The sequence below is a fragment of the Artibeus jamaicensis genome, unplaced genomic scaffold (genome assembly GCF_021234435.1).
Source record: "Artibeus jamaicensis isolate MK-2021 breed Jamaican fruit bat unplaced genomic scaffold, CSHL_Jam_final scaffold_1964, whole genome shotgun sequence".
In the NCBI taxonomy this organism is placed as follows: Eukaryota; Metazoa; Chordata; class Mammalia; order Chiroptera; family Phyllostomidae; genus Artibeus; species Artibeus jamaicensis.
Window position 1 is genome coordinate 16,145,428 of NW_026522030.1, and position 12,451 is coordinate 16,157,878.

The following is a 12,451-nucleotide window of genomic DNA, read 5'->3' on the forward strand; positions in this document are numbered from 1 at the left end:
TAATTTGCTTTAAATATATATTTTTTGATTTGGAAATAATATGCATTCATGCAAAATTGGGAAGAAATATATAAAGTAAAAGAAAAGAAAAACAACTGTACTATTAGCACTCAGATAATCGCTATAAATTTTAGTTTATTTCTTACCAATCTTTTTACATATAAGTATATATTGGGATTATACTGGCAACATACACAAGGTATCTTTTTAGGGTCTATCAAATATTTAGACCCACAGACAACCACATCCTACATTTGGCATTGGTACCCCGGGAAGGAGCCATATCTGGCCAATAGGGCGGCATCATGTGATCCTCTTCAGCACATGTCCTTGCTGTGGTCCAGCAGAGTATTACAGCCCAGGTGTAAGGAGACCACACACATATAAGAGGATGCAGGAGTCGCCTGGGTGAAAAGGGTCATGCCCTGTAGAAGTCAATATATGCAACTTCATAGGCATAACTTCCAAGGTCCCACAACGTACATACCAAGTTTCCAGAGTCACTGCACTCAGAAGTCAGAGCGTGGTACCTCCCTGGGTAATTACAGTTCTCTGAGTCCAGATGCAATTCTCCAATCAGGGGTTAATTTGGTCTAGTAATATAGATACATATCATCTTTTTTTTTTCTGGGGAAACAGAGCCAGAACATAAAGAGAAGTTTGGATTCTCTTGTAGAAGGAAAAAAGGTTTCCCTTGCAATATAATATATAATTTTTTGCCTTTTAATATTCTTAACAATATATCACTAGCATATTTCACTGCTACTAAAGGCATTGAAAAAACATGATGGCCCCATAATGTATGTATATATACATTAAATATTGTGTATTTAGCTAGTTCCAAGTTTTTAACTATTTCAACTATTGTTGAGGTAAAAATCCGGATAAACAAATCTTTGTATTTATGTAATACCATATGATCTCACTTATGAGAGGAATCTAATGAACAAAATTAACTAATCAATACAATAGAACCAGAAGCATAGAATCACAGAATAGACTGACATTGGTAAGAGCAAAAGAGGGAGTGAGGACTGTTTGAAAGAAGGTGAAGGGATTAGTCAAGGAACATACATGAAGGACCCATGGACAAGGAAAACAGGCTGGGGTTGACTACGGAAGTGGGGTTGGGCTGAATGGAGGGAGGCAAAGAAGGAAATAATTGGAACAACTGTAAAACATTAAAAAAAACCCTCTAATTATTTCCTTAACACAAGTTCAGAAAATGGAATTAGTGATTGGGTCTGAAGTTTAAAAAACTCTTAACGCATCTTGGAGAAGCTGCTCTTCCAGAACAAGATGCCAGTTTACACTTTGACTTGAGCAACATAAAAGTATCTGCACTTTCAACAACATGGGCTCTTAAAAAGTCCTGTTTTAAAAAGTCCTGTTCTTTGATAACCGAGGAGTTTAGAAATGTTTATATGTACATAATTTATTGTTTTCCTAATTGTCAATTCTTGTCCTTTTCCATTTTTACGTTGGGAAGTTCATCTTTTTAAGTATCAAGGCTATTTACATTTGAGTCTCACGTTCTGCAAACTTTATTGCAGGTTTTATTTACTTTTTTTGGAGGGGGGATAGAAACGCTTACTTTTAGGTAGACAAATCTATCCATCCTTTTCTATACACCTGAATTGACAATGCTAAGTAAGGTTGTTACTAGTGAGAGTGCTTCGTGGGTGTGCATGTAGCCTAAGTGTTGGAAATCCATACTTCTCTTATTTTTTTTTCAGTTTTCCCAGCATCTTTATATTGGAATTACATTGGTCTCATGGCTGGGACCAGGTGTGGTCGCTATTCACAAGAAATCAGAGACAGCTGTCATCTGTGCTCTGTGGGAGATGAGGGTGCCCGCAAACCCAGATGACACTCCCCAGACCTCCAAGTAGCACTCGACCTTTGGTATTTCAGAGCGTTCTATATTTAGTCTCTGAAACATTTTACATAGTTATGGATTGTCTATTCCTTGAAAGTTCGAAGGAATGTACACTATAGTTCTGTATCCCTGGTAGTATTTTGTGAGATAACTTTTAGACATGTTTAAAAATTTATTCTATTGTTATTCATTTATTCAGCTTTTTTACATCTTTTTAAGGCCTCGTTAGTAAACTATCTTTTCATAGAATATTATCAATTTTATTAAGATGCAAGCATTTATTGACACAGAATTTTATATACAATTTAAATAAAGACACAGGGTAGACTTCTAGAGGATTGTGTATTTTTGCTTATACATATTCTTTTCTTAACTTTTGTTACTTTTGCCTTTATATTAGACTAGCCAGGGGATTGTGAATTTTACTTTTAAAAAATTAATTTCTGACTTTATTTACCAATTCTGTTATTTTTTGATTCACTATTTTTATGCATCATTTTTATTAATCTATTTCTTTCCTTTCATTTGTTTTTTTAATGAAAAGAATCACTCTAATTACAATAAATAACTATAGGGAAACCTAGGTTACACTATTTCCTGGCCTGGGAAAAAGAGAGGAAAATGTTTTCCCAGGTCAATGGATCACTCAGGGATTCCTGAGTGATATGCTCTGAGACAGGAAGAAACAAGCTCTGATTCCAGACTAAGCCCATTGCTCCCAGGCAGAGCCACTGGTAAACCATTTCAGAGCCCAATGTGGCCTCCTGGTTTTATCTGGGGAGTGGAGTGTGTCGCCGGTTGAGATACAGGGAAAGGTGTTATTTATGCTTCCTCTTATTCCCAGGCTGGTGAGAAAGGATCAATTTGGCCACAGTAAGAGGGACACAGGGACCAGCCTTCCTCTGGGAGAGGGCACAGGCCCCGTCGCTCTGAAGAGCGGCTGTCACCAGGGCTCTCAGTGAAACCTCATCCTCTTCAGGTGGAGGACCCAGCCTCAGAAAACAATTCCCAGCCAGCTTCTTTTCTTCACTCAGTACGTGCCTGACACTGGGCTAAGTCACGTGGGTGAGTCATTTTATTTAAGGCTCGAGGCAACTCAATGAAATAGTTACATTATCCCCATTTTTATGGAAGTGGGGGGGCAACAGAGGGACTTGCCTAAAGTTGTACAGCCAGGACATGAATCCAGGTATGTCAGACTGCAAAGCCTGTGTTATTAACCACTCATACACCACGTTTTATCATCGCCAACCTTAATCCCCACGACACAGGTTTATCATCTAGGGGGAGCTGGTCGAGCCCAGGAGCAACTTTCAAAATGAACTCAAAGCATTATGATTCATTATGATTCCACATTACCTTTCAAAATTCTATTCTATTTCTCATCTTAAAGTAAGCAAAAAAAATTTACATAGAAAATAATACTTGTGCTGAATGTCTGAGCATTCAGTATAATCCTCAGCATGCCAGTAAGTATTTTTATTACTGCCCCAAAAAGGAGGGAGAGGGCAGGTTGGGGGGGCGCGGGAGGGAGGGAGGGAGAGAGAGTTGGGGAGGCGTCTATTAGCAGAGAAGAGAAGTGATCACTGAGATTACATCCCAGATAATCTGACCTTGCAGCGTATTTAGACACAGAAATGTGTATTTTAAAGCCCTCACAAAGTCATTTTAAAAATTAAAGTGTCTAAGTGTTGAATCACTTTACCAGCTAATCCAGATATGGGAGATTTATGCTTTGAAACAGTCTCCCTAAAGGACTGTCTGGCCTTTTTGTTTTGTGCTCTCCTGAGAGAAAAAAAAAAATGAAATAAATGAAGGTAAAGTTACAACTTAATTGAATGTGATGTAATGTGAACAGAGTCAGAGCCATCAGGAATGAATTATAGGGAACTTCAGGTCAAGCGATTTCTCTCATCTCTGGCATCTCTGGAAGCGCAATCAAAACAGCAGGAGGTAGGGGCCCGGGTAGTCTCCTCCACTCTGATCCGAGGGTTTACATCAACACTGGTACGTACATTCCAGACCTCTTCTTAATACACAGGACCCACTGTATGTTTTCCCAGAGCACAGTAGCTCTCCTTAACACATTAGCCAGCATTTATGGCATTCATACATGCTTTGAATTTAAATATATATACATGTATATATTTAAATTCAGATACCAAAAAGCAAGTCACTTCTAAAAGACAAGACCCACTTTAATGAGCTTTTATTCAGAGCTCCAGTCACTCTGTTTTGGCTGAAACAGGACACCCCTGATCAGGCCGATGCTGAACGCCCAGAAAGAAGGGCAAGAGGAGCAAAGGCAGAATGTTGTTTAGTATCTGGCAAGAAAGAAGCAAGTCTATTTCTGTACTTACAATAGCAGTTGGGGTGGCAGCCAGCACACAATAGAGCACCAGAGGGGTGATGAAGCTTTCTTCCTCTGTCCCGGGGTAAGGCTTCATTAAGTCTCCGTCCTGACAGAAGAATCCTTGGATATGCACCTGAAAAGTGTCAGTGCATTCGAAGTAGTAGGCAAGCAGCACTGTCCCAGCCATGATGACAAGCTGAAAATACAGCATGGCCACACAGAGACATTAGCAGGGCTTCGCCCCTCAGAGCACAGTCCCTCCATCACCCCGGGTGGCGGCGGCTGTCCTGGTATTGGTGTTGGCGAGTGTGTGCGTGCCTGGCTCAGCGTGCTCTGGGCTCGGGGAGTGAGTGCTTGCTTGTCTGCCTTGTCACATCTGTTATCTAAACCTTCCAGCAACTAGTGCACAGCTCCCCGCTGAGAGGCACATCACAGCAGGGCTTGCAGAGAGTCCCAGCCTGTGCTGCCACCCTCTCGGGGGATGTGTGGGAACCAAAGCAGCATTTCCATCCGGGCCAGAGGTGAAAAGTCAAAGATCAGTGGCATCAGAACTGACAAGAGGTATATGTAAGAGCTGTTCATGAGAAATTTCATAAACTATGAGAGATAGACTTACCTTATTATCAATATAAACTATTAGAGGCAGGGAGATCACAAATGAATGAACAAGTAAATAAATGAATGAATGAAAAGGAAGGCTAAAACCTGGCGTTTAGCTTTATGTCAAAGGAAATTTTCAGAACACACCCTAAATTACTGGCAGGAATGAAAACAATACAGGTATCCTACATCACTTATACTGTTTATCCTTTTCCAAAAGCTTTTGCCTTTATTCTAAAATGCTTTCCGCCAGTCAATCAAGGACTCCGATGATGATCACATCTAACTATAAGGTTAGACATAAAAAGGGACTCAATTACCCTTCAGTTTTGACTCAGAAATGTCCTAGATATTGACCAAGGTTTAGATGTTGCCTGTCAGAGGTAGGAGTTGAGGGTATATGGAAATGCCAACATTGTTTTTCTCATTTGTATTTGGAAGAAACCAAAAGGCCGAGATAAGATGATGATAAAGGTAGATAGAGAAGGTCTGTGAGGTTATGAAATTACAGAAAATTAGGCTGGAAGAGATCTCAGAGATCTTCCAGTCTAACAGCCTGGTTTCACAGATGAGAAAACCGAGGCCAGCAGGACAGCTGACCACTGACAGATCAGCACGGGAGCTGAACATGGGCTTAGGTTGAGCATCAGCGAAGCAGGGAAACTCACATGGAGACAGAATATGTTTAAGTGTTGATTCGCTTTTAAGTTTCAATTTCATCACTACTGGGAAAAAAGTCTGAACTTGGGGAGATGTCTCGGTAAATTGTTTATGGCTTAAAATTGTTTTTACCAGGGGGGACCCCAAAAAAACAGGGATTCTCTTCTGGAGGGCAGGCCCTAATATTACTGGCTTCCCCTGCTTGGTGAGTGTTCTAGGAATCCATCTGTATCAGTGTATCAGCTGGTGTTGTTGTCAGAAGCTACGTTCAGTTTAGGGAATTTTTTTGAAGCCTCTTTAAACACATTTACCCCTTTCATGAGGGGTAACTTACAAGCACACCTGCCCACACTGCACTGAGTGTCCGGCAGTTTTTGACCCAAACCAGCATGACCCCAGCCTCACCCTCCCTATTCACACAATCTCTTGCCTGAACGACTTTTTTTTTCTGTTTCCCTGGAAGAAAAAAAAATCCTCAAAGGGAAACGTTCTGCTGATGTGGAAGAGGTGAAACAAAAAATGGCAGATGCACTGAAAGGCATTGAAATCGACAAGTTCAAAAACAGTTCTGAGTAGTGGAAAAACATCCTGATAAGTGTATTGCATCACATGGAGGATGACTCAAGTTTAAACACACAAGGATAAATACACAATATGTTATAAATAAATTCCATTATGGAGGGTCTGCTCTCGTGTTTGGAAGTACATAAGGGGCAGTAGGGGAAAACCATAATATTTTCAGTGTTTAGAAAGTCTAAAGTTCTTATTCTAGCCCTGGAATGACTAACCCAAGGTCATAGTTAGCTAGTGTTAAAACCAGACTGGAAACACACATTTTCTGATCCCCAGAGGAAAAACGCCTACCTGGTGGCATTAGAATTGCACCCTGCTCAAAAGGGTAGAGAGTTGCGGGAAGGCAAAGCAGGTTAACCCTAATGCAGGGAGGTGCTAGCTGGCATTTTTGTCCATTTTCCTTTTCACTTATTTAGCCACAATGTTGAAGTAGAGACTTAAACTCTGCCCTCTGCTACCCCACTCTCTGGAACCTGGCACAGCCTCTATTTTTGATATTATCTCTGCAATTCTTTGTTACCATAGCTGAAAGCATCATTTTCTTTAAGGGTCATTTGGATTAAGAATCCTCCCCCATTCATCCACTTTCCCTATTTCACTGCCTTCCCTGCCTGGCTCAGAAGGCTTGTGTATCTGCAGTTGTAGTGTGTCTCAAGTCCCAACTCCTGGCCACCCTGCTGTAAAGGTCTTCTGGCCACCTTATCACCAGCTTTCTTTGTCCCCCAATGGTAGGACACACACCATTCTTTTCTCCCACTGTCCCTCATACACAACTTGTTTCTGGCTCTACAAGGATTATATTTTTCTATTATCTGGCATGCCTTCCCTCCCAAGTGACCTTCTGTCACATTCATAACCATCCTGTCCTGTCTGGCTGTTCCCATGTGTATCTCTGGGCCTGAGGTTTCCTGGCACCATGTGTACATCACCAAGGCTCAGCCATCCCTGCTGTTTTAAGCATTTGGTTTACTGCTTTCCTTTTTAGCAGCAGAGACTTGGATAAACGTACTTCCAACAAGAATGAGAGACAGTTGCTCCAAAGCTGCCCCTGCTAATGGGTACCCTTGCCAGACACTAGTTTGTAAAGTCAAGGGCATGAAGTTTCTAATTTCTTTTGTGCTTGACTGGTCAACTGAGTTGACCTGATGGGAAGAAATCTAGCCAGCTGACCTGAATGTTTTTGAGCTGAGATAACACTAGGATTCCAAGAGTTTGGGGGCTCTGCCTCTGGGGATGTCTGTCTCCTGCTCAGGGCTGATCTAGAATTTCTGCGTCTCTCATCCATGGAGCTGGAAACACCTTTGTCATTCTCTTGGCATCATCAGCCCTGGGAGACATACGCTTGGAGAAAAGCAGAATCTATGAGGGCTTTATAGAAAAAACAAAAATAGCATCTAGCTTCCTCTATTGAGGAAGAGTTATTACTGTATATTTCTGTGCCTCTGTGTTACCATTTTTATTTAAAAGGGAAGGTGAAAATGAAGTAAATAAAAGCAAAAACATACACATACACGTACATATATGTATACAAGTTCTGTCCAGAGCCCAGCCATTGTTAGTATAACGAGGACAGTTTGTGTGACATCAATGTAACCTGACAGCCAAGGAGAGTGGACTGGAATCCACATGTGTAAACAATGACGACTTTATTGTACTCATCAGTGGGGGTGGTAGCCTCTGTTGAGTGAGCATGTATACTGTGTGACCATTGCATTCAAAATGACTGAACAAGTACAGCAATGAATCTGCATCACATTTTGCAGATTAGGCTTGAACATTGCTTAGTAGAAACTACTCAGATGATTCAGAAGGCCGTAGCTATGGCCAACTGGTGATTGGTGGCTTCATTACAACAACGCACTCAATCATGTATCACGTCTCATGCAGGGTTTTCTGCATCATATCACCCAGGTGACTCAGCCCTGCTATAGCCTCTATTTGGTACCCTGTGAATTCTGGCTTTCCCTAAAACTAAAATCACCTTCAAAAGAGAAGAGATTTCAGTCCATTGATGAAATTCAGGAAAGTACAATAGGGCAGCTGATAGAGATTGGGAGAACTGTGTGAAGTTCCAAAGTACCTACTTTGAAGCAAACTGAGGTGTCATTGTCCTATGTACAGTGTTTCTTGTATCTTGTATCTTCTCCAATAAATGTCTGTATTTTTCATATTATACTTTCTGGGCATACCTCGTATATATGGTATATATATATATATATATATATAGACTTAATAGAAAATAGAATAGAAACTTTTAGAACATAGAACTATCTTAAAACATCAAATACACGAAAATCACCCTGGCTGGTGTAGCTCAGTGGATTGAGCATGGGACTATGAAGCAAAGGGTCACTGGTTTGATTCCCATTCAGGACACATGCCTGGGTTGCAGGTCAGGTCCCCAGTAGTGGGCAAGCCAGAGGCAACCACACACTGATGTTTCTTTCCCTCTCTTTCTTCCTTCCCTCCCCTCTCTCTCTAAAAATCAATAAGTAAAATATTTTAAAAAAATAAAATATATGAAAATCAACAACGAGGACAACAGAGGAGTCAAGATCATATCCCTAAATTTCAAATTTCGAATAGCTGCTTGAGCAATTTAATCCCGAAAGTAGCATCCAGAGAGAACTGCATGAATGAGTGAATGAATCAATTAATTGCAGGGCATGAAGTAGAGAACAAGGAAGCTTGGAGACTCAGGGCGGCAGAGGTAGGTGGGAACTCGGGCAGCCTATGGGACAGATGACCTGTTGGCACGAGTCACTCTGCCTTTGCTCCTCATGAGCAGCCAGAAACCCTGCCCTGTCATTTCCAAGCACTCCTCAAACTCCCTGGAGAGTCCCCGGTAATTTCAGAGATTCAGAGATGCAAAAACAAAACAACTCAGATCTCAATTTCTTCTCTGTGGAACACTCTCATGAACACATATTAAAAAGAAGCTTATGGACCTGGATTATCCTGCTAAGTGAAATAAGCCAGTCAGAGAAAGATAAAATACCATATGACATCACTTATATGTGGAATCTAATGAACAAAATAAACTGATGAACAAAACAGAACCAGAGGCCTGGATGCACGGAACAGACTGACAACCATCAGCGGGGAGGCTGTTGGAGAAACTGGATAAAAGAAGGTGAAGGGATCAGCCAAAGAACACACATGCCAACCTCATAGGCAACGTGGCCTGAGGGAAGGTGGTGTGGGGACTGGGTGGAGGCGGGCAAAGGGGGAGAAAATGAGGACAACCGTGATAGTGTCAACAGTAATATAAAAAGTAAAACTCATGTATTTACTGCAGGAAGAGAAACTCGTGGATTCCGCTTCAGGAGCAGAGATGTCTGCCTCCCGGCATTGAGGCCACCGCACTGCTGGCTGTCAGCACCTTCCCTTCTTCCTCCCTGTTTCGGCCGTGATGCAGCCCCATCCAGTTTATACCACTGGTGCCAGCTGGCACATGTGCCATCTCGGTTGCCTTCTCCAGCCCCATTTAGGGACGCATGGAGGGAGGCCATCATGTTGGTGTCACAGGAGCAGATGGTGAGGCTGTGCTGGCCCCAAGTGCTGGGGGAAGGGTGGGGATGTCAGTGTGAAAGGCGCAGTTACAGCTGGGGCAGGGGGGTGGGGGTGGTTAATGAGGTGTAAGGAGCTAACATACCAGGGATTTCCCTCAGCTTTCTCTTTCTAAGAATGACAATCGATATATATGAAAATGCATTAATTCCTGATCATTCTGCAACGATTCAGAAGGCAGAAACCAGCAATATTTGAAATCTAGCTTCTCAGGGTTGAGAGCACTGTGTTTCTACTCAGATCTGCCTTGTGTGGCCATCTGAACTTGGAAAAACCGTGACAGCTGATGGACAGAGATATAGAGAAAAAAATAAATAAAGTGGACATGCAAAGTCAAGAGACCAGAAGGCCTGGGGAGAAAAGATCATTTTGGTCCTGGTGGTTTTTCAGTTTCTCATTTTAGTTTATGCAGAGGCCAGTCTATGCTTCTTGGGTTTCACAGGATTCCCTTTTATCCTCATTTTTAAAATTCCTTTTTTGTCTTTATATAACGCAATTGATTTTCTGTTCTATGAATCTAAAGAGCCATAGACAAAACAACCTATGCTGTTCTCCAGCACATACTCCTTTGGGGCTCTGAAACAGGAGCTCTGCCCTAAAGCCACACCTTCTCTTAGGTTCGAATGCCCCAGTGTCTGGCTTCTTTGTGGGAATGAACATCACTGGGCAAGCCATAGGGATAACAAGTGGGCTAGTTGAATGCCAGTCACTAGACACTGACACCAAAGGCACCACTTCCCTCTTGCAGAGGAAAGTGAGAAGGGTGTAGGCGTGAGACCAAAGCCTTTGCTATGCATCCACTCCAGTCAAATCCAGTAAAGAAAATCTTTGGAAATATGATTGCCCACACATCCAGAATAGTAAGCTCTATTCAAAGAAATGAAGAGTTGTGTCATTGCTGACAGGTGAGGCGTATGTGGTAGACTTATTAAGTGAATAAGTAGGTCTGAGGGGGTGGGAGCAGGATTAGGGGAGGAAAATCTCATTAATCTGTAAGGCTGGGGTCTTCTCAATTTTTAAAGAGCCAGTTGAAGAAACGACACTTCTACTGTAATTTCAAAAGGAAATGCAATTTTCTTGCCATCTTTAAAATTTCCTTCATTAATAATCAAAAGAGGTTTCCAGTAAAAGAGATATGGATTTAATCAGCACACAGAGCCTCTGGGTGAGCGATCCCTGGTGTCACAAGCAAATGCACGAGCCTCGTAGTGCAATCGTCGTTACTGAGGTCTTTGCTTTCTAACTGAGCACTGAACTGGCTTTGGGGAGTCTGGTTCGTCATTCTGCCTGCAGAATGGCTTTCTAACAAATCATTTTGGCTCTGGTGCCTACTCTGAAGACAAAAGAGAACTTTGTTGTTACTTTCTTTGGCCTGTCCATGTTATAATAATGTCCACTTTAAAACACTGTATGTATGATGTTGCAAGTAAAGTTACTTAAAGTTTCTTAAGAACTCCAACATTATAAGACACACTTTCCATCCCCCAGATTTGGGGGGAATAATGGTTGTTAACACTGCTGTTGAGTTCTGTTTACATTTATACTGGTGACCTATTATGTTATTTATGTTATTAAATATTTTACCACATTTTTTTGCTTCAAAAATTTTTTCTCTATTTTCCTCCTCTAAAATCTAGGTGTATCTTATGGCCCCAAAATACGGTAATGTTGGAAAAATAGGACAGAAGAGGATGTCAGCCCCAAAAAAGAAATTTTCCTAGTCATTATGGATCCTCTATAACCAGATTAAAACCAGTGGCAGTCCATGGGATACCTGATCCTGTCCTTTCCTTATCTGGGGGATGGCACGTCATGTGGAATACTTTGATACAGAACACTGCTCCAGAAGTCCTCCTTGAGCACCTGTGCAGAGGGATGAGATGTCTCACTTCTGTACTTTGACAGCTCCCTGGGAAGCCAAACATGATCCCAGTGCTTACGGTTTTGAATAGCCAGCCCTGATTTTACTGTGTCTCCCTCTACCACACTGTGAGGCCTTAAGGAAAAAGAACATTCAAATTTGTAACTCTAGTTTAGCACAGGTATGTAATGAGTATTTCAGAGATATCAGCTGAATGAATGGATGAGATTCTAAAGTTTATTATACTCTGAGCAATTCTAGCATCTGTTCAAGAAACATATAACCTGTTTAAGACATCTTATTAGTATATTGGTCAAAACAAAAATTTTGAACGTAAATCAGTGTGTTTTGAGCAGTGATCTCTGGTATGCAAGATCTTAATTAGGAGCTCTGGAGAAAAATAGAGAGGGGGATTTGTGGTAAAAATGAAAAGGCTGTAATTACCTTATTTAAAAGAAAATAAGGGATGTTTTCATTAACCTACTATGTTATAGCTTTAAAGGGATAGTAAGTATATAATCAGTTTATATTAAATATTAAAATCACAGTTATCTTTTAAATAAAAATTATTGAGACTTCCTATTTGTTATTTATAACATGGATCCTTTTCTTACCACGACCCTTAAAATTACAGAAATTATTTGAGTAAAAAAGGCACAATAAGTGATTTCATGACTCTAAATTAGAATTAAAACATAGAACTAACACTGAGTATTCTGCATGCCATATATAACAAATTTTAAAGATTCAAATTGAAAAAGAAACTAAGGAAACAAGATAGAGCTTCCTGTTCCCTTTAAAATAATTGTCAACATAATTACTTAAGATACAATTTTAATTTCCCTACCAGAAATGACTACGATTCTTTTTTCCTTTCAAATGCATTGCTAAGTTTCTTGGGAATTAGGCAAATGAAAAGCAAAAACATTCTTCCAAATCAACCAGTTTGTTCTTC

General features: G+C 40.9%; 1 protein-coding gene across 4 annotated transcripts in view; it reads right to left on the reverse strand.

Moving 5' to 3' along the window:
• Positions 1-12,451, reverse strand: part of PLPPR1 (phospholipid phosphatase related 1) — a 228,965-nt gene that overhangs the window by 38,305 nt on the left and 178,209 nt on the right. For 3 of the 4 annotated variants that reach the window (XM_037140814.2, XM_037140813.2, XM_037140812.2), the window contains exon 3: positions 4,240-4,428. In XM_037140814.2, the coding sequence (XP_036996709.1) occupies positions 4,240-4,428 (189 nt within the window). Of the gene's footprint in view, positions 1-4,239; positions 4,444-12,451 lie in introns of those variants that run through there. The other variant, XM_053656541.1, reaches the window with a different exon arrangement.